The 22277-nt window shown below is 44.4% G+C and overlaps 1 protein-coding gene across 1 annotated transcript in view; it reads right to left on the bottom strand.

Annotated features, from left to right (window-relative positions):
• LOC139283636 (spermatid perinuclear RNA-binding protein-like) overlaps positions 1-22277 on the bottom strand; it is a 56115-nt gene that overhangs the window by 12542 nt on the left and 21296 nt on the right. The window contains exons 2-10 of the mRNA XM_070903645.1: positions 21468-21572; positions 17348-17577; positions 15561-15726; positions 11984-12128; positions 7332-7462; positions 4554-4649; positions 4245-4356; positions 2060-2157; positions 41-134 (exon numbers count right to left, since the gene is read on the bottom strand). Of these exons, the coding sequence (XP_070759746.1) occupies positions 41-134; positions 2060-2157; positions 4245-4356; positions 4554-4649; positions 7332-7462; positions 11984-12128; positions 15561-15726; positions 17348-17577; positions 21468-21470 (1075 nt within the window). The 5' untranslated portion in view covers positions 21471-21572. The remainder of the gene's footprint in view (positions 1-40; positions 135-2059; positions 2158-4244; positions 4357-4553; positions 4650-7331; positions 7463-11983; positions 12129-15560; positions 15727-17347; positions 17578-21467; positions 21573-22277) is intronic.

Below are 22277 nucleotides of genomic sequence, written 5' to 3'. Positions count from 1 at the left end.
ACACACACACACACACACACACACACACAGCTGAACACACCTTCTAACAGCCTTGGTGAGGGCTTGCTGGCGGGGAGAGGATCCATATTCAAGACCTTGTAAAGCTGTCCAAAGGCTAGGAGGCGTAACGCATGCTGAAAAACACACACACACACACACACACACACACACACACACACACACACACACACACACACACACACACACACACACACACACACACACACACACACACACACAAGACAGAATAAGGGCACATCACTGTATTGGTAAAGCAACAGAACGCTGCAGTCAGAGAACTCGCAGCAACGATACCATTTATTCTGCGATCAATGTGCTTTAATTATCGGGGAAACTTGTGCGAGCGGCTCGACGTTTGTGTAAACCAGCCGACTCTGTTGGGAGAAACTTCATGCATTATAGAGGGGAGGAATAAACACTCAGTGAGCACGAACAAAGGAAGCAAAGAAAAGGAAAGAAAAATATTCCCAGACTGGCAGAAAGAGAGAGAGAGGGAGGAAGAGATGAATTTGAGGACTGCTTCATATTTCTCAGTGCTGAGCCCACATTTCCCGCCCGGGGGCAGACTTTGTTGTTCCATGTGCAGCAGCATTAACAGCAGTAACAGTGGTAGTAGTAGTGTTGGTGTGGGTGTGAACAGTGTTCCCACGCTCATTAGGTGGCTAATTAGGCTGCCGGTTCGTCAAGCCTCCGCTGCACTGAGGGGCTGCTTATCTGAGGTCAGAGTCCGGGCTTCTGCAGCCACTCGGCTATTTATAGTGCTGACGTGAAGCTGGGGGCTTCACCGGGGTGGCCGAGGACTCGCTTTAAATAACCCTCCTTCAATCAGAGTAACAGGGGGGAGCGTTACTCGCCAGATTTCCTGGAAGAAATGCTGACTTTGGTGCAGTGGGTGGTGTGGAAGTGCACCCCGGGGGGATGTTTCCAGGTCTCGCGAGTCGCACGGCTGAAGCTGAGCTTTTCTTTCTCTGGCCAGATAATGATCACGCTCAGTTAAGTAAGTGTCTGCGGCCGGTTTTATAGCAGGAACACAGGAAGGGAAGCTTTATAATTCTCTGAGGGGGGAGATGTTAAAACAACACCCATAAAGCAGCAGCTCAAATGAAAATGTCAGTTATGTAAAAAAGCCTAAAATCAGAACCAGAATGGGTTCACCTCCAGGGAGAAACTCTGGACTGTAATGATCCCTGAAAACACTTAGAAATCCCCAACTTGGCTTTAAATTTGAAATCACACAAGAACTCCAAATGATTTTCCACACAGAGTCTCTCTGTTGCTTATTGAAGATCGAGCAGCTCCAGCTTTTAATGACTTGATGAAATTTGAGGAGACTGTTTACGCGTGTCGAGTCTGACTTCATCGCCTTTGGGACGAGTTTAAACCTAAAACCTGGGCAGCCGTGGCCCAGAGGTGAGAGACAAGGACCTGTTAATGGAAGCTTTTAATGTTTTAATGTTCTGATCGTCCTTAACAGCTACTGTCAGCGTGCCCGTGAGCGAGGCGTTAAACCTTCAACTGCTCCGGTGGGAGACAAGCGAATGAAAAACTAAAGTGTCCCGTCAAACGACCAGAAGCCACTTTCTCTCTGAAACCTCTGATAATAATAAACAAAACAGAAATATCGTGGGTTGAATTCCTTAACTAGTCGTCAGCAGGCTTCACCTCAAACCTCTGAGCTGCTCGCGTTCAACGAGCCTGCGGGTCAGTTCACTGTGGAATATATTAAAGAAACCAGGAGGTGTAGACCAAGACGGAAAGAAAAAGGGCCGGATATCAAACCTCAGGAGAGAGAACGTTATCTTAGCAGCCTTTGTTCAGACGGGCGTATTGGTCACAACGACAGCTCATCTCAACCGACAACTGCTTTGATTTTCAAGCAAAAACGTTCAAATGACATCACAGTAAAAGGAATCTCTAAACAAAACAATATTCATTGATTACTTGAGAAAATAATCAGCAGATTAACTGAATTAAAATGAAATGAAACTACTCATGAGAAACTGCAGAAGAAGAAGACGGGGCTGATGGGTAAACTGACCTGTGCGCTCTCTGTGATGGCGTCGGCCTGCTGGGCGCTCAGGTCAGACAGGACGTCTGTGGGTTCCCTCTCACAGGGGTCGTGAACTCCAGGACCTCCTGCAAAGAAAAACCACACCAGGGTTTCCACACCGGGTGCTGGTTCAGACGGGAGAGGCCTCCTAACGGCAACATCCCAGCTTCACTTCACGAGGCAGGAAAACACACACGATTTCATTTAGGGACTCCTGCTGTGTACACTCTGAATGCAGCAGTAACTCATCAATGATTCAGGGCCTTCAGGGAACAACCTGCCATTTCAGAGCGGAGGGAAACCCTGGACCACATTTCAAAAATCCAATCACATGATCGCAAAGGCTGACTCGCTGCTCTGACCAAACGTGGGAGCCCAAGGAGAGAGAAGAAGAAATCTTTGTAGAGAGCTGGACAGGAAACACTTTTCTGCTCCAGAATAAAGAGAAAAGCTCAGAGGATGTTTACATGAGTTAGAAAACAAACACCTGTGAAAGTGTTGTAGATCCACCGGGAGTCTCTGAACGAGTCCTGAGGGAACCTGCACCCCAATTTAGAAACCATTAACGCACCGTAGAGCACTACAAGACGGAGTGTAGGTGATGCAGCACTGCATCGCTGCTACCAGGCCATGAATCTTCAGGATGCCCTGCGTGTAAAGAGGCTGCAGCCAAACACGGAGGTTATCCTCAAACACATTCATTAAAGATGCTTCTAAACGTTTCTCAAGTGTTACGTAAGCAGCAGAGAGAAAGTAGAACAGCCGCCTTCCACCGAGAGAAAGCTTCTTCGAAAAGTTCTGTCGGGTTTCTCTCAAAGATCGCTTTACAAGTTTACATCCCATAATGCAACTGGATGCCAGGCAGCACAAATTTTTACTCCTTAGACTATTATCAGAAAAACAAGGAACATGGTTGAACATCAGCACGCTAACATGCTCACAGTGACAATGTTAACATGCTGATGTTTACCATGTCCACCATCTTAGTTAGCTTGTTAGCATGGCAACATTTGCTAATTAGCATTAAACAAGTACAGCTGAGTATTAGACTCTTCAGACCTGATGGTGGCGCTAGATGAAAAGTCAGGGGATCACCAAAGACAGTAGGATTCAACATCAACGTCTGAACCAAATGTCATGGAACAGATGGATATCTGATAGTTATACAACACTCAGTGTGTTTCAATCTTCATGTGTCCTTCCTGCTTTTCTTTTCTCTGTCAAACTTTGTACTTTCATTTCGAGAGTCCGATTACTGGATTCATTCACTAAGGTCGACTCTTGAGCACTGACGGCTCCCATATATTCATTTCATCACTTCATCACTTCATCTCTCAACAGAGAGACCTGCTCGTGTGCCACAGCAACAAATGAAACGACGCTGGGATTAAAAACGGAATCATTTCCACATGAGTCAAAGTCCTGCTGCCATAAAACAGTCTTTTTTATCTTCCCTTTAATGCTTATTGTGCCTTTTTACCTCATGAGCCCTTTTCAGTAGAGAAAACCATGAAATACATAATTCCACTGCTGATGAGATGCACCACATCAAAATGATTCAAAGTGAAACCAAACTGAAAATCTGGTCCTAAAAGGTCTGGACGGCTTATAGCAGCAGCCTCGGTCCACTGTTTCACAACCAGGACCAAGTCCACAATCCTTCTCCCGGTACTTTTCAGATAGTGTGAACACAAGAACACCCTGATAACTGAAGCGCACCCTCCTTTTTGATGATGGGAACCAAAACCTAACTAACTGCCCCCGACCAGCCGATGTAAGGCTTTTTGATGATCCCCCCCGAGTCCTCCGGCTCTGCCCCCTCAGGAGTTCCTCAAGTCCTTAAACTGCCCAACAATCTTTCCAGTCGAGGTTGTTGAGAACAGCCTGTCTCTCTTGTTCTGGTTCATTATTGAAGAAGATCCATTCCACTCGGCACAGCTGCAAGTCTTTCACTTATCATGAAAAATGTTCAACAGACAAGTTCAATTAGGAGATTTCTGCACATGTTCACCTCAGTTTATACCTTTCTATAAATTCTGTATCCGCTGCCGTGAACTCTCGCTGTTTATGGGCACTGCCCCGGTTCATAAACAACGTTAAACTAACGCTGGACGGCGTGCAGCCTGCAGCTTAGAGGAGAGGAATACGATGCTGTGAAGGACTGATCACTGACCTGGCAGCAGAATCCCTGAGGCGATGCACTCCACGACGCGACGCAGGGCCTCACCTGGACCCAGCGGCCGGTTACAGGTGGCTATGGCCTTTTCACAGATCAGCTCCAGAGGCTGCGGAGGGCGGACAGAGAGAGGACACTGCAGTCATGATTGTGGTCCTGGGAGTCTACTACACACTCTGCACACAGGCCAGCTGGTTTAAAGCCTGGGACATAAACACTGGAGTGTTTGTTTAGTTTACACTTTGCTCAACTCGATCTCCGTGTCCCTGTACAACCAACCATTGTGAGTCTGAGGCCGTCACCTACCCATCCTTTGAGAGGCTGCCACCCGGGCAGTCTGTTGCACATGTCTCTGAAAATCCTCAAGACGATGACGCAGGACTTGAGATCTGTGACTCTGGCCTGAGGGGACAGACAGACAGACCTTAGTGACAGCACGAGGAGCATTTCAACGAGGCGGCGGTCTGGCTGAGCAGCATGCGTGCCCGCGACACCCTCCAGGCTCCGAGACATCTGCATTTTTATGATCCCTGAAATGTCAATATGCTGCTGACACCATTGTGAGAGACTGAATTTGATATTCAACGTGATAATGTTCAATTCTTGGAGAAAAAGTTTATCTGCTGGCAGAAATTCTATTAAGTTGAGCCTCTGAGGGGTTTAAACATGCAGTCCGGAGTCGCTAAAGTGATGCTACCAAGAACCAAGACCAGAATCTATTTCCCCAGAGAGACTTCTGATGGTGAAGTTAGTCTGTTACAACAAAACAACTCCAACATCAACGTCGTGTTCAGGTTCTGTTGTGTTCAGACGTAGAGCGAGAGAAGCTGAGTTAGTGCTACCGTTAGCACCCAGTTGCTCTGTTAGCATATTTACTGGCAGGTAACCACAGTGAGAGAGCTGTTAATAAGAAGGTTCTTACAGAGCACACCGATTGTGGGTTTGACAATGTTGTTTTATGAGTTTCATTTTAGCAGGAATTTATTATCGACAATGATGTTTTAGTCTTTTTACTGCAGCAGCTTGGAGCCGTTTCCTCTTCATCATCTGATATTTCTGCAGAACAGAAGTCGTTTTCTGGGCGACAGAAAGAAAAGAAACTCTGTGATAATACAAGAGTACTTGAATGAATGTAGAAATATGATATATTTTGGAGGGAGGTTGGCTTTAAAGTCTTCCTTTAGTTCATTTCTCTCATTTTTACATTTGAACGTTTAAATGGAATCTTGCTCATTCGCTCCGTCCTGCGTTCATTTAACACAAAGTAAACACACAACGTTTTTCTTTGTGTATCCTTCATGTTTTGACGTCCAGGACAGAATGAAGTGCACATCTGAATGCCCTCTTTGTGAAGTCCTCTTTCTGTGGAAATAGATTTCTTCCAGCATCCTCCACATTTACTGCACTCACTGTTGCTCCATGCGTTGCCTCAGAATAGTGAAAACTCCTAAAGCCATGACAGCAGTGTTACATCGTGACCTCATGTGACGCCTCATGAAATAATAAAGACACAATGAATTTAGTTTGTGTTCTAAAACTGCTTGAAAGCCTCCTCTCCTCTTATGACTTTAACATACAAAACTAATTATGCTGCAGATTACTGACATGTCAATTTGCGCAGGATGACAATTAACAACAGTAAAGGAGCCGATTTCATTCAGGTGTTTTCATTAGAAGCTCACAGTCGCGGCGGATGAGACGACCGTCACCGATTGTATCTGCAGTCATCACAGATCAGAGGAGGTCGGCGGTCACATCATCCCTGTGTGAATGTGATGAGCCGCTTCCCCTTCAGTCCACAGTGCAGCACTTCACTCTGACAGCACTTGGCATTCAGCTCTACTTCCCTGAGGGAAGCTGCTCTCTGCTTCACCTGACCTTGACTCCCGTCTCCCTCCTGCCTCCTCAGGAGCAGCAGAGGAGCTGCAGCTCATCTGAAACCTGATTTGGTGAAGAATCTCTTCTTGACCTACAGAGTTACATCCCTCTCTGTCATGTTCTTCCTCTGCTTACACTGAAAAAAAATGATATCTCTACTGTTTCCACGCTGTCTGTTTTATTCCTCTGCAATTCACCATCATTCTAGAAACATTCATCTTGCACTCTTACTGTGCGCTGACGTGGTTTTGGACGTTTGTAACGTACAAATGATGTTTTTCCACTGTTAGACTCATTAGTCAAGTTTCCATCCAAATGTAGTACAGATTTAAATGAATGCACATTTCCATCCACTACTGTTATTAATGTTAGGAGTTGAGCACACTGAGATGAACAGCCGGGTGCTCAAACAACAAATATTACGTGGAACATGTGATGAAATATCTCTTTCATCTCTTCAGCAGAAGCCACATGCTTCATGTACGCCATAATTATTGTGTTTTTTTGAGAACTTCCAGCTTTTTACACTTACTGTAAGCTGTTCAACAGTCACTCCTATGAACGACTAAAAGGTTTTGTCAAATACATTTTGGTGGAATTGTACTTGATGCCTGGATTATGACTCAGTGGTGACGTTGAGTGTGTTGTGTTTGGGATATTAAAAACTCACTTAGTTCACTAATGTTTACCACAATCTTTCCTTTAGTACAGTGTCTGAACATAACCATGAACATGTGACTCACGCTTGAGTGGCAAGTAGTTGGTACCGTAGGAAGAAAAATGTTTTGCAGGCACATTAACATGAACACTTCAGCCAAACATGAACATTAAATCTTTGCACATCAGGAGGCTGTGGAGGTGGAAGGAGCGTCAGGTTCTAATGTCCGCGCTGCACACCTGCATGAATATGATTGGATGTTGATCTCCACACAGCTGTGAATGAGCCAATCACTGTGAAACGTGTTCGAAACAGCTGCTGCCAGTCAGCTGATACAGAAGCAGCTTCAGTGCCTGAACTCGCTTCATTAGAAGCTTTATTACGTTGATAATAAAACAGAGTCCGGGTGGAATTACGTTTCCTTCAGACCACGTTGTTGCACATTAAAGTATACAAATGTAATTTTCAGAGACTGGGTTGAACTTTCAGACAGACTGCCAGGATGTAAAGACACAGAGTGATTGTGGCATCAGGCCAGATGTGCTCACCTGGAACCATTTGGCGTGTCGGAGCGCAGCCAGCGCAGCCTGGCAACTCTGCCTGTCCAGGACACCTTCCTCCTCCTCCTCCTTCTCCTCGTCCTCCTGCCTGTCCTTGTGGCCGTCCTGATGGCCCTCCTCTGGAGAGAGGGACAGGAGGAGACAGGACAGGATGAGCGAGACCTCGCTGACCTCCCACGCTCACACAGACACACAGGCAGCAGGGTTGGACGGCTAATTATTAGGCAAACCCACTGATCTGACCGAATGAGCTAGGAGGGGGGAAATTTGAGAGATTCCGTGATTTTCTGGGAGAGGGGGGTTTCTCATGCACAAGGCAGGATCTTTCATAACATTGACAGGAGGAACCGGAGTAGACGTGAGCGCATGCGTCTTGCTGCCCGGCCGGAGTCTCACTCTAGATGCAGATCAGTGGCTGAAGGCGATGGAACACGCCAGATTAGTGTGTTATCAATTACTGCGCAGGACGAAAATGAGAGCATGGCAGCGACCAAAAGCCAGATTAAAGATTAAAAGAACACTTTGGAAAAGGAGACGGTCGGTGGGTTCAGAAATACTGGCTCAGGAATGCCTGAGGTTGGGGAGAGGCAGGGGACGCTGCAGACACAGTAGCTGAAGGGGAAAAAAAGTCATCCTGCTTTAAAAAAAGGCAGCTTGCTCTGCAGTTTTCGGCGACGCCATGCTAGTATTTTCACTCTTGCGGGGTCGGTCAGATGTTTATGTTTGACTGAAACAGTCTCTCCACACCGGGTTCCTGTGGGAGCACTCCTGCCATGACTGGAGGCCGAGCCATGGGAGAACGACAGCAGAAGAAGAGTGACAGCAGATGACAACGACAACATAAACATCTGAGAGCGAGAACGCCACCCTGGAAAGAAAGTGAAGGCTGTTTGTTCTCGGGAGCAGCTAAGGGGTGCCCACTGTGGGACAGTCAAGCAGACGAACAACAGGGGGAACAGACTGCAGACCACGCAGCAGAGCTCACAGGTTATCAGGAAATCTAAGATAGTGAGGCGTTATCTTTATTCTTCAGCTTGCCAAGTTGCAAATATTAGATGTTGATAAATGTCACACTGGAATGAGTCCCATTATGGGTCAAAGATCTCGTCCAATGAGGAACAGCCAGCAGTGATTAAATCACGGCTATTTTCTACAAAGCTGACAGTAATGCTGACACAGAGCGTTCAGATTTGAATGGATGAGCTGGAACGTGAGCTGAGCAGCGACGCCTGTGGTTCAGCAGTCTGTTGCTGTAGAGACCGTAGTGAAAGCTGAACAGGATGGAAGAGGTGGAAGACAAACGAAGGAGCTGATGAGAGACACAGGGTCTGTCCCGTGTCGCTCCTCCTCCAAGACCAAGGACTGAGGACCTTCATGTTCTGCCCCCGGGACTTCTGGGTAATATAATGTGCCACATTTGTCAAAGTAAACTGGGAGAGTAAACTTGTTTGAATCCAGCACTTCTAGGCGCTCGGTGCACCTGGAGACCCGAAAACAAATGAAATTGGGAACTGAAGTGAAACCCGACAAAAAGCCTTTGAATTACTTTTCTCTCTTAAAAAAACACTTTGCGACCAGAAAGTAAAGTCACTAAAAAGTAAATAAAATGGTTCTTAGGATCACTTAAGATCAAGTTCTTCAGTGGCACTAATGCTTCCAGGGTTGATGGACTGATGGCACTCCTGGACCTGAAGTTCTGGACTGGACTCAACTTTTCAATGAGTCGAACATTAACAGTTACATCATACCATTCTGTACCTGAATCTATGGTTTCAGTGTTAAATTATAATCAATGATTAAAATAATGAATTAGGAGAAAAATTCAATGAGAAAAATATTACATTTGCCAATGAGCTGAATTTTAAATGGATGGATGGAAATTTCCAAAACCAAAAGAAAGCTTCTTCATATCTTTTGTGTAAAACTCTGAACTGAATTTATAATAGTATAAAACTGAGAAAGCAGAAATGGTCACATTTGAGAGGCAGGAATCAGATCCTGGACCTCCACAGGAACACTCACCTGACTTTGGGCACATTTCATGTATAAATGTAAATGAATGATGAGTGATTGTAATCTTTCTGTCAAATGACTCGTTTAATTGTTTCAGCCTTAATTTGCTCACTTACTTAGATTTAGTGTCCGTCCATCACTTTCCATCTCTCAATCAATTTGTCTCCCGCTTTGACGTTTGGTTTCCGTTTTCTGATTAGCTCTCACTTACAGATGCTTCTCTTTAATTTAAACTCGTGAACGCAGAGCGCCACCTGCAAATTAAATTACATCCAATTCACAGCAGCAGGACTCCATAGGAATAATAGCTGAAATAGTGGAGCTGAAATACATGAATACGGAATAACATGCAGGTTTTATTGTAGCTGAAGAAGAGAGCTCTTTAGTGGAAGACCTGGAATTTTGAAGTATGATTTGTTATGTATGATTGATTCCTGTATTTCTGACGCAGATGGATTGTGGAAGCGGTTTCCAGAGGCAGACCATGAAGGAACCATCACTCACAGGTCAAGACCACATACAGATAAGGACAACTCCCACTAAATTCTCCCTGACATCATCAGCTTAGGGGAATTTTGATTAGTGACCAGGACATCAGATTAATTCAATGAACACCGTTTTTACAACATGAAATTATGGGATGTCATTCTGAGCCAATAAAGATTGATCAACAGAGAGGGGGCAGCCCCCGTGGTTACAGAAAGAAGCACAGACGTGGACTGCTGGTTAATGTCCTCATTGTGTCCTTTTAGTCTATGTGCTCGGTAGTAGACATGGACCAGAATTTCATGGTGACCCAGAGAGAAGTCCAGTCAACAGAGGAAAGGGGGGAGGGGGGGGGGTAGAGGAGCATGTCTGAGGCAGAGAGTGAGTGGGTTGGTTTGATTTGGTTGTCGGGGAAGCCCCTTGTACCCGGGGTCTCCTGCTGCTGGGTGGGGGGGGCGCCTCGTCAGCAGCGGGGCCGCAGAGGAGTGTCAGTCCACACAGCGCGCTGACCTGCGGAGCTACGGCAACAAAACCAACAGTCAGTGAGCAGAGGCCAGCTACAGGAGGTACACTCTAAAAACCAGGGGCCATCTGAGAGCCAGAGGGACCCGGACAGACTGTTACGGGTTACTCACCAGACAGAACTGAACGGGTTCCTTGAAGAACCCTCATATATGTTAAGTGAAGCGGCACAGATAGGGTCGGGTTGATATACTGTATACACATATAACCTGATGGAGGTACGAGGAAACACTGTTAATAAAGTGAGTAAAGTGCCAGAACTTTGCAGTAATTGTGATATAATCAGAGTGAAACTTGTGACACTGATGTCATGAGATCAGCTGATCCATGACAAGAACACACTCACCACTCTGTTGATGTTGTTGAACTACAAAAACAATCTACCCACGATCATACACTGTGTTAAAGAGGGAAAATGGACTGGAGAAAGAAGCTTGATGTTTATCATTTCAGCCTGAATGTTTAACAGTTTCTCTCTGCTGTTAGAGAGGAAATAAAAGACTCAATGGAAGATTTATCAGCCTCTGATCTGGGCGAGTGCAGATATTTTGCCAACCTGGAACTGGATCCATAATGGAGGCGACCATAAGCAGAGATTCATAAACCTAAATAAGGGGATTCTCTAGGGAACCCTCTCGGAGAACCCTTAAGGCTGCAATCTTAATAACCACTTTAAATTCTTCTATTTCTTGCAGTGAAGGAAACCCTGGCAGCTGTTTGTGTGTCTGCAGGAGACGGAGAGGGACAGTCTTTGTTTACTGGATTGGATGAGAAGAAAAAACACACCGTCCTTGTTTGTGCCGACAGGATGTTGAACCTGAAGGAAAAATGGTTTTCTCCTTGTTGTGACTCGGCAGCTGTGCTTTGGAGCTGCGTCTCTGCTGTTTGGCAGAATCCATTTTTCTACCTTTTGTGACGGCTCGACTCAATCTTTCCCAGTGGGAGCGGGACCACAGTGGGACTCGCTGTTCCATAATGGCAACTCTTCACTCCTGATTCGCCTTTCATTCATCTTCTTTTTTTAAGAAATCTTTTTTGGGCAATGCCTTCACTTGACAGCCAGTAGAGAGAGACAGGAAGCATGGGGAAACTGAGGTCCCATGGCCGGGATTCGAACCGTGGACTATTAGGCCACCAGGGCGCCCCCACCTTTCATTCATTTTTAATTTCATTCCCATTTGAAGGAGAAAGCGAGCACAGTGGACCAGACAGAGTCGTCTTGTTGGTCTTACTTCTCTTTAACGACCAGCTAAAAGGAAGTCTGTTTTTAACGTGTCTGGCTGAAAGGAACAAATTCCACATTCTGACTTTTGGATGGCTGAATCATTGCTTGTCAGACGCAGGACGACACAAGACGCCTGAGACGGACGTCTCCTTTTTGTCCAATCCCAACCCAACACATCATCCTTCACTGGCCATCTGCTATTTCCACCACACTTGACCCAGATCCATATCATCCCTTCTCCTTTTCAGCCCTCTCACAGTATCATCCTTCCCAGTTTCCCCCAGATTATCTCCCATATCAAGTTCAGGTGTCAGCATACTGTTAAACCTTTACATTCCTGAATGACAACCGGGAAAGGGAGGGGTTTGGGGGGTGGGAGAGGAGGAGTAAATACCTTCTTCTGTGTTGCTGTGCTCCTCCCTCATGGCTAAGGAGGAGAGGGTGATCTTCAGCGAGAGTTGGGGGTCTTTGGTGCTGCAGACCCGGATTGCTGCCTCTGGCACGCAAGACTGCACCTCGTATTTGTCCTCCGTCATTGTCTGTAAGGCAGGGCTGCACCATTAATGAACAATCCAACATCACAGTCGCAAAGTGCAGAATCACTTTATTAATACATTCTTTATTTAAACAGCCTTGTATTAAACACGTCATGTCTGAATAAGTCAACGATGGCACTAATAACTACACCAACAAGTCTGAACTGAATGCGGCCACATTAACTTAAAGGCTGCAGCTGCACAACGAAAAACATGCAGAACAAATTAAATGCAAATTCTTCTTCTAATTAAGATCACTGCAGATTTTATGTGGAGATTCTTCTCAGGTCAGATCGGCCCATAAAAATCATTTATGCCCTCGCAGTGTAGGGGCAGTGAACAAGCCCCGTACAACCACATGATTAATCAGCTGTCAGCTGCATGGATGAATAAATATCCAGTGAAATGCTTTAGATACAGCGCGTGAGCACATTAAACCAGTGATTCAACCTAAAGTCTTGTCATTTTAAGCAGAAGTTTAAGTTCAGGAGACTCACTATGAGAAGTGTCTCTCGCACTCGCGATGGTCATTAATTAAGGTTTCACATAAGAATTGTGTCTCTTGCCGTAAACGTCCCGACACGTCTGAATGCAGCCGTCAGGAACATTCATGTAAAAGTCATTGAAGATACAGATACATGAAGCCAGCAATGCTCCATATTCCATGTCTGAAAAGGGCTTTGGAGACAGCCCTTTATTCCTACGTTCATTGTTTCATATTTCATCATAGTATGAAACTCAACACTTCCCTCATGTTTACTTTTGTCTTGATAAATTCAGGATAATGTTAATTTATTAATTAATCCTTTCAGTCACTCATTATTCTGTTTTTTTTTAAATCATTCTTAAGCTACCGTCAATGAAACTTAACACTTCCTGCACAGATGTTTTCATTATAAAAGCCTTCCAGGAGTTCAAAGGGAACGATCCCTCCCTTTGATCATGGAATTTAATTTGAAACATAAACAGGAAGTGTCGGGTTCATTAAAGATCTTCATGAAACTATTTATGGCAGGTAATCATTTCTGCAATAGGCATTTAATACATTTACATTCAGTAATTACCTCTTATAGTAGCTGTTATTGTTAGCGGCGGAGTCCGCCATTCCCATGGAATATAACTTCAACAGCAATCACAGTAAATGGAAAGGAGGATGGTTTCTGTTGTACTGATGCAATTCCATTATTTGGAAACTGACTCTTATCTGAAAATTTACAGTATTCATACGATATAATGATATTTTGGTGAGAGGACGAAAGTAAAACAAAAAAAAAACAGACCTATGAGAGCAGGAAAAGACACAAACAGCAGCTTTCAGCCTCCACATTTCATTCAGCGTTTCCACCCGTTGTTATTGCCAGCCAATTCCCAGCACACCAAACTATCTTGTTTTTCCTTGAGATTCATGTAACCTTCAGCGGCTTGTTTTCAACTGCTTTCTCTCTATCTCGTCTCTGTGAGAAATGACCCCATCCATCACCCCGCTGCTGTCAATCTCACAGTTTGGGCCAGGAAATGAGAGCTTCAAATGGTTTCCTTCATTGATGATGAAGCACGTACGGCAGCTATGGCAGGTAATTAACCGAGATGAGGGCACAGGAAGCACATTTAGGCTCTGTGTACGTTGGCACTGCTTTGTTAGCTAGCAGTTGCTTGGCGGGGGCGGGGGGTGGGGGGGGGGTTCTCTGTGGAAACCCATTTGAAGGGAAGAGATGCTTTCATAAAATTATTTGTACAACTCTGGGGAGTTAAAACACACACAGCTCTCAGGGGCGCTGGGATGCATCACATCCAGTTGAAATGTAAAGAACGAGAGCGTCCCTGTGGTCAGCAGTCGGGGGTGTGAGGACGGGCTTTAGACGTCTCACGGAGACCGAACAGCAGAGACAAATCAGTAACGCTTCCTTTTCATATCATATCCACTTCAAATCATCTCCTCTGGATCCTTCAGACTAAAAATAATCCTTTCATCTGGTTTAAGAATAAAAAACATTTTCTCACAATCCTTATTCTTTGTTTGTTTCTGCTGCTAATGAGTTTAAATTAGTCCAACTCTGGATATGAGGGTCAAATAAGGACTTTAATTACAGTGAAATATCAATAATTGTGCAGTTGTTTAGGGGTTACGGTGATACAATAGGAGGCATCAACGCTTTCCATTTAATCACTTCTTACTTGAGTGCTCGGGATAATCGTGAGCGTCACATAAAGTCTTCAGTCTGAAACGGCTGGTGTTCAGGAGTAATGGCAGCGGTTTATAAGAACAAGCTACACACTTGGTGATGGAGGCTCGGTTGAGTGGATCATGTTGTGACTCACTGGTATTGAGCGAATATGAGCCAGACATTAGTTAAAAGGTGCGTACCTCTTTGTTGTTGTGTACTTAGAAAACTAAATATTCTAAAAATATTTTGAGGGTCAAACTGTTTGAGTCTTATTGCACTAATTGCTTTGAATCTATTTGAACTGAAGATTATTTTTTAATTCTTTAATCTGGCTGTGCACCATCATTAGTAATCATCCAGTTTACGACAGACCTCAGTGGGAAGACGGGCCTCAGTTCATTCTGATGTATTTGAAGTATTTTTATTTAACTTTCTTCACCAATTCTGTACAAGTATTTGTTAAAATTTCAAATAGCTTCTTTCCTCAGGCTGTGAGACTCTTCAGCAACATAAATAAATGAAACTTAAACTTATATTATAACTGGCTCTATTGTATTGTTTCTATTCTATTCTAATTTAAATCTCTGAATATCTGTTTTCTGTGTGTGAACAAAGACAATGAAGCTGAACCTTAAATAAATATTCTAAAGCATGTTTGTATTCTGTCCTGTGCACATCTGATGGAAGTCATCGTTCTGATCCATAAACATCATAATATATAAACATGTAGTGTTGTTTAACAGCATCTCACAGCATCATTTGTTTCCCGTATCACTGATGAAAACACACCCACATCTCACAGCTGCCAGAGGACGTGTTAGTTTTAGTTTTTTAAAGGCTCCTTTTACGTTCCGGTGTTAAAAGTATTCAGAAACAACACTGAACAGTGTGAGATAAGTTGTGTGTTTTGCGCTCTTTAATGTCACAGTGTAATATAATGAATGTATTATATATATCATGTATTATCTGAAGTTAAACGTTGTACGTGTTATGCTGTCTAGCACACGTCTGTGCAGTTCCAGTATTATTATTTTCCTCATGTCCTGCTTCACTTCAGGGTGTCAGCATGTTTCCTCTCCAGTGTCACCAGACAAACTCTTGTTCTTTCATCGCACATACAGAACTTGCGGTTGTTCTCCGAGGACAAGCGTTTCCACTGAAGCTCGGATCACAAAGATGCTCTTTTTAAAGCCTCCCCACCCCAAGGTTGTTTCCTCAGCTGCGCTGCTCATTTTGGATGCTGCAGTGCTGCAGGTGTGGCTGAGTGTACCTGGATCTGCAGGGGGAGGTTGGCGCTGATGGTGTACAGCAGCAGTTTGGTGGGTTTCTCCCTGCACATCAGCACCAGCTCCAGGTCCATGTCCCCTTTGATCAGCAGGCCTTTGGCCACCAGACCGACTCGTGTCACCCCACACAGCACCGGCGTCCCGTCCGGCCTGAGGGCAGAGGGATGACAGCCAGCATCAGAGTCTCTTACAGACAGGTGGAGGACTTCCAGGTGAAAACACACAAATACAGCTGAGGACGGGTCCTAAATGTACAAATATTCCATCTCATCATTTCACCACTATTCAAAGGACACAATGTCTTCTGAGTCTGTCTCGACTCTAAACGATTATCTACTGTGTTCATTTCTTCTGTCCGGACTGGCCGTGAAGTGATTCCTTCCCAACACGTATACACTATCTTCATCCTGGCAGCCATGTGAAGGTTAATGTGACTACAGGACGTTTCCCTGCGCCGCCTCCCAGGAAGGAAACTCTGTCCGCAGAAACACAAATTAGCTATTAGCTATTAACTATAGAAGACCTAGCCACTGAGTCAAACTACTGAAGCGGGGTATTAGCTTCAGCTGAACTTTAAAATGTATTCAGACAGAGGAAAGATTGTGGATATGTAGAGATCAATATATAAACAGTATAATCTGTTTGTGATCTAACAAAGCAAAGGTTACCGTCACTGTTGTTATTGTAGCTGAACACAGTTCCACCTTAAAGGCTCAGTTCACCCACATCACACATCACCTGAAGTATAAGCTTAGGATCACTTTCATAGTTTTTAGATGTCGCTCTCTGAGATTTCTGGTTACAAGTAATAGAGTAAATGTATTCAAGTATTATACTTAAGTACAATTTTGAGGTACTTGTACTATAAATATAGTATTTCCATTTTAATGCTACTTACACACTACAGTTTCTCTGCATGTTTAGATTTTACATTTGATCCAAATTATGATTTGTTACAGATTAACATGATCGTCTTTATAGAAACTAGATGAAATGCAACTGTAATAATTATATACATAAGAATATATTACTGCACAATGAGCACTTTTGCTAATGTTTGAATGCATGTATGCTTATAAAAGAGTATTGTCACATTTTTTACTTGAAGCCTGCTGATTATTATTATCCAGAGAAACGAGGAGGCTTTTCCTGAAAGTTCCTGTTGAATGTTTTGAACGTCAAATCTTTCCTTGCTTGCGGACATCTTTGTTGACCCTTAAGGATCCTCACGGGCAGATGACAAAATGTACGTAACCCGGCCCCTTGTGGACCCCCACAGCTGCACTGATGTGAAAGGAGTGTTTGCCGTTTTTTTGTAATGTGGGTGAACTGACGCTCGTCTCTTCAGGTTTTTGGAGTTTATTTTCTATGAAATCAGCTCCATAGAGACTCTTTGTTAAAACAGAACCTCTGTGTTTATTTTTTAGGCCACGAGCCAAATGTCGAGAATTGATGATGTTTGTTGAGCTTGTTTAATCGTCCAATCATCACACGGATCCTCCCGATGAAGATTTACAGCAGAACACAGTTTTATGAGGGCAACAGCTGAAGGTACATAAAATAAACCGGAATGAGCAATAAATTCCCTTCATCTTACGCTCTGAGAAGACGGCAGTCTGATGCAGAACTGAGCTGTAAGAAAATATTGTGTTATAATCAAAGCAGCGATGTTCTCAGGACAGTATGGCCGACAGTTGGGTCACTGCTTTCAATCATCGCAGCACAAACATTCAAACAAGCCTAAAATCAGAGCTCATACAGCGGGACGTACTTCGTCTCTGCGGCGTCTTTCTCCACCGCGTCGTCCCCAGCCTCGTTGTCGGCGGAGCTCTTCCCTGAGGATTTGTTGAGGCCATCCATCCAATCAGAGACTTTCTTGAGGGCTCCCTCCACGGTGGACACCAGCGTCTGGACGGCCTCCAGCTCCTCCGGGGCCGGATAGACGCCGGCGTGCTTGGCCATGACGTGGCGGTCGTCGTTTGCAAACGATCGGAACGACCTCTGGGTTCAGACGAGGGGAAAGAGTGAGATTATCATTTTTATTTCAGGCACACCTTCATTCCAGCTGACGCTCATATCATCTATGAATCACGCAGAGCGAGCAGGTGGAGGTTCAGAGTGAAGCTCAAGGACATTCAGAGGGGAAACGGGTCCTCTGATGGACCTAAATGTGCTCCTGCAGGAGTCGAACCTGTGGCCTTTACAACTTGTGACCTTTCAGAGGGTCTATGTGCCTCATGATGATCATTAATCAGCTTAAATGTCATGTTGTTGGTTGTTAACAGTCAGTGAGCACGTTCTGAAAAGAGTCTGACTAACTCAGTCTTACTTATTAACTGACTTATCTGCCTCACTGGGATCCTGTTGGATTGACAGTGGAGTTTTCTTTGCAACACAAACAAACAAACAAACCAACAACTGTCATCAGATTTCTTGACTCTGGGGCTGCATTCATAAAACATCCCGAGGCTAAAAGCAGCACCTGACTGGCAGAGCTGGGAGAAACTCCGTGTCAGCGTCATGTCACAACTTTTGGTCAAAGACTAAACTGCTCAGTCAGTCGTGGGCATTATCGCATTAGAGTTTTACAAAAACTCAACAATAAGAAGCTTTTAAAAATGCATCGACTCAACCTTCTGCGTTTATTGATGACAGTGGAGTTCAGCTATCACTACTTTCCCAAAGAAAAATTACATTATGCAACGCTGATGAACTTTGAATGTCATCAGTCTGTCTGAATTATGCATCAAACCACAGATGTGCTCTCAGAACGCAGCATTGTTCTGCAGTTCATTACGTTTCTATACGGATTTATAAATACATAAACCACCAAACTGATCCCACCACCTATCCACACACTATTTCTCTGTGTTTCTATGGTTCCAAACAACAGAAATCTTATAATGACTTATTAAGATTATAATGATATTTCAATTCAATAGAGTTCTTCAGACTCCAGCTGAACTTTAAACTATCATCTACTCTGCACACCTCATTGGGTAAAACGTGACTGTTACTGGCTGCACTGTTCCCGCCTCCATTTTCCCCAACTTGATGCTCAACATCGCTCTGTTCAGTTGCCAGATAACGGAGGATACAGGATGTCCTTTAAAGTGTGATATAAAGTCTCTTTCTCTAAAGGTTTTCAAACAAACAAACAAACAAACAAACAAACAAACAAGCAGCTCTTGTTTTTGTTAAACCTGCTCCCCCACCGCAGCGAGCAGCAGAGACACACTCACGTTGCTGTTCATAACATCAATGAATCAACACATCGCAATATCGTCCACACTGTGATCACATTAGGATTTATGTGGTGTCATCATGGACGACATGGCGTGGAGAAGAGCGTTCAGCGTTCCCTGTTGCAGCAGCAGATCAACGCCCATGTTGGAGGTTCAGCAATGTTCAGCCGTCCACATACTTTTGGCCGTATAGTGTCGGTGCCGATCTTCTCCACGTGCTTTAACTTTAGATGGGTGCCATGTTTTAAAGGTCGTCAATACCGAACAATCAGAGAACTGGTTTTATGTTTAAAAAGGAGGATTATCATCATCCTCATTCATCATCATCAAAGCAGTGCTCGCTCTAATCGCAGAGAAGCTAATCTGAATTTGTTGACTGTTAAACTTGCTGGAGGACGGAGACGAAAAAATCCAGAGCAAAATAGATTTCTTTGAACGTGAACACGCTGTTTTTAATTCGACGCCTGGTGTTGTTTCCCTCAAACGTCCTCCTCAGACGTTCTGAGCTTGTTTTCGGTGTCAGAAGCGCTCATCACAGTCTGCACGATGACAGCAACACCTGAAGCGACCTGCGCTGCTGCCAATCTGTGCGTGGCCTAGATACAGCCGCCGTTACTTAACATTAACATTTATGACATGTACTTAGGGATAGAGCCCGTCTCTCTGAGAGCAGAGAGGGAAAAAAATTAGTACAAAATTAGCTCGGCTCCTCGTTTTCACAAGCCCGAGTGCGTCCGCCGGTCCGTCCGCCGGCCGTCCGAGCATCAGTCCAAGGTCAAACAGCTCTCTCTCTCAATCATCCCTCCCTCTTCAACTCCGATCCTCTCTCTCTCTCCCCCTTTTCCTGCCCTCCCTCTCTCCCTGCCTGCAGCGTGTAAGCACACCCTCATTACGGTGAGTTATTTATGATGGTGCTTTAATAATTCATGGCCACATGTCTCGGGGGCTTGTGCTGGAGTTGCGAAGGTCATTCATCACGACCTAGCTAATCTCTCGCTGAACTGCCGGGGGCATTCCAGGCTTTGTAGCGGCAAGTGTGGGCAGCGTCGACAACCATCACGCACAAACGTACACACAAACATTAACAAGATCTAAATGACAGATTAAGACTTTCACAGCCTCAACACTGATTCTGGATCCCAGCCCGGCCCGGCATCGGGCCCGCTCCTTTTATTTGTTACCGACGAGGCAGCTGGGAGTTCAGGCTCGCACCGCAATTAGAAGATAATGACATTCACTGCTTTAAGTAATTGCATTGCAGGTTTGTCGGTGGACGCCGTTTACTTAAATCTGACACGCGTCAGCGATGAGTCCTTTTCTCTGTAAAATCACTCGTCTGACACACGACGGCAACAGATAACAGCACAAGCTGTTTATACATGATTACACAAAGATTTTCATCTTTCGTTGATCTCCATCGATGTGCCTGTGAATAACATTATGATATATAGAAAAAAAGGATGCCATTTGATTGATTCCCAAAGGTAAAACACGTTTTCTATCTAAGACTAATTGCTCCAAATAAATCACACTGAGGTGAATAATCACCGCAGCTGTTATGACGGATCATTCAAAAGCTCTCAACATTTTCTCCAAATGTTCAGAAAGCTTCAATTACATTTTGGCAGCATCTCGCGGCCATAAACATGTTCACGGAGTAAAAGCAAGAAGACTAAGGGAGGCAGAGCTGACAACGACTAAAACATCCTTGTAAAATCTTGATGTAGATTTTAGAAGTTCTTTTCAGTGGGTCACAACTATTTTTTTTGCTGTACTTTCTTCACTTATTTCTTACACAAGCACCACATTAATACTAACAACATAAACCACTCTGTCAAAATGTCAGCAACCACGGCAGCAAGTCAACAAGAGAAAACAAGGTGGTTTAAAGTCTGATGGGTCTCTGTGTTTGTCCACCGAAGGTTCTTTGAGCACGTTTGCGTTTGTTTTCCTGCAAGTCCACAAAGATCAGAAGCAGAGTTAAGATTTCTGCTACAATGAGAAGAGAGAAGTCCGAAGAGGCCAAAACTCCAGCAACATTTGTGATATGAAGCACTATTTCACTGTGAGACCAACACATGACCAATGTTAATGACCTTGATGACAAATCCCATTTTTAGATACTGAATTTAGTTTCTATAATAGGCACCATTCTGTAGAGTGCAGTATTCACACAGAGGACATTTAGACAAATCGGCCATGTTGCTGTTGGCATCGCTCCACCTGTTCTCAAACAGAAGCTCTACAAATTTTCTACATATATATTTTAAACTGGGTTGGAATATTTTCAGACCTGCATGCTGTCAATTCATTTGTCAAAACTTACTTCTAGCTCAAATCCCCGGGGGGATTGTCTGTGTGGTGGCGAATGAAGGTCGAGATGCTCATCAGCGAGAAATCAACATCAAATGTTTCAACATGGTAAAAAACACACCGCTTGTTCTCCGGCTGCCTGAAACAGTCCAACATGCCGACAGTGACTCACACACACCAGCTGACGATCACTTCATTTATGTTACTAGTCTGGAATCACATTTAATTCCAGCTGCATCCATTCGGTTAATCTGACGCGAACACCAACGAACGATCAGGGTATACGGGTGTGTGCAGGTCTGAGAACACTCCAACAGCAGACAGGAGGCTCACCATGTCCAGGCAGTGGGGGGGTCGTGGGAGGGGTCTAGGTGAGGACCAGGGTCCCGTCGCTCTGCCTCCTCATGCAGTCAAACGTCTCCCTCGGTCGGAGTCTCGCTGCAGGAAGAACAAAAAGAGAAACTCTCAGTGAATCGGCCCTAACCTTGTATTTCTCTGTGATACATCAACAGTCAGAGGACACATGTTTATACATGTGTTGCCGTGGTGATATAGCTTTAACCTTTGTGTTTGCACTATTTGTTGCTCATAATGTGGGTGATCCAGGATTTAAAGCTTATTCTAAGCTGCTCTGAATCAGCATCAGCTAAATGCTTAAAATGCGTGGCTGCGTTATCACGGCTGAAATGATAATCCAAATGTCAGATTTCCAACCATTGTGCTTCATATTTCACAACTAATAATCACAAACATTTATGAAAGCGAGTATACACAACATCTGAAAACTGTCGGGGATGTAAAAGACAAGAAATGAAAAACTGAAAAAGCTTCCAGAGACTTTATATTTGGCTCAGACAGGCTTCATGAGAGGGAGTTCATCCTAAAGGGGCTGAGGTCAGGACTCCGGAGGACAGTCCAGTTCTCCCACACCAAACTGGGAAAACCATTTCTTCATGGAGCCGCTTCCAGTACGGAGGTATTATCACGTTATGACAGGAAAGACGCCAAGCTGGAATATAAATCACCTTCTTTGAAATTAAGGAGCCAGAACCATAACAAGGAGCAGAGTTATGCAGAATGAAAGGCAGGGAAAGAAATCACGACTTCTGACACTAAATCAGCCCACGTGCTGCTGAAACATTT

This window comes from Enoplosus armatus, chromosome 4 (assembly GCF_043641665.1).
Source record: "Enoplosus armatus isolate fEnoArm2 chromosome 4, fEnoArm2.hap1, whole genome shotgun sequence".
NCBI lineage: Eukaryota > Metazoa > Chordata > Actinopteri > Centrarchiformes > Enoplosidae > Enoplosus > Enoplosus armatus.
This window is presented reverse-complemented; position numbering and strand designations above follow the sequence as displayed.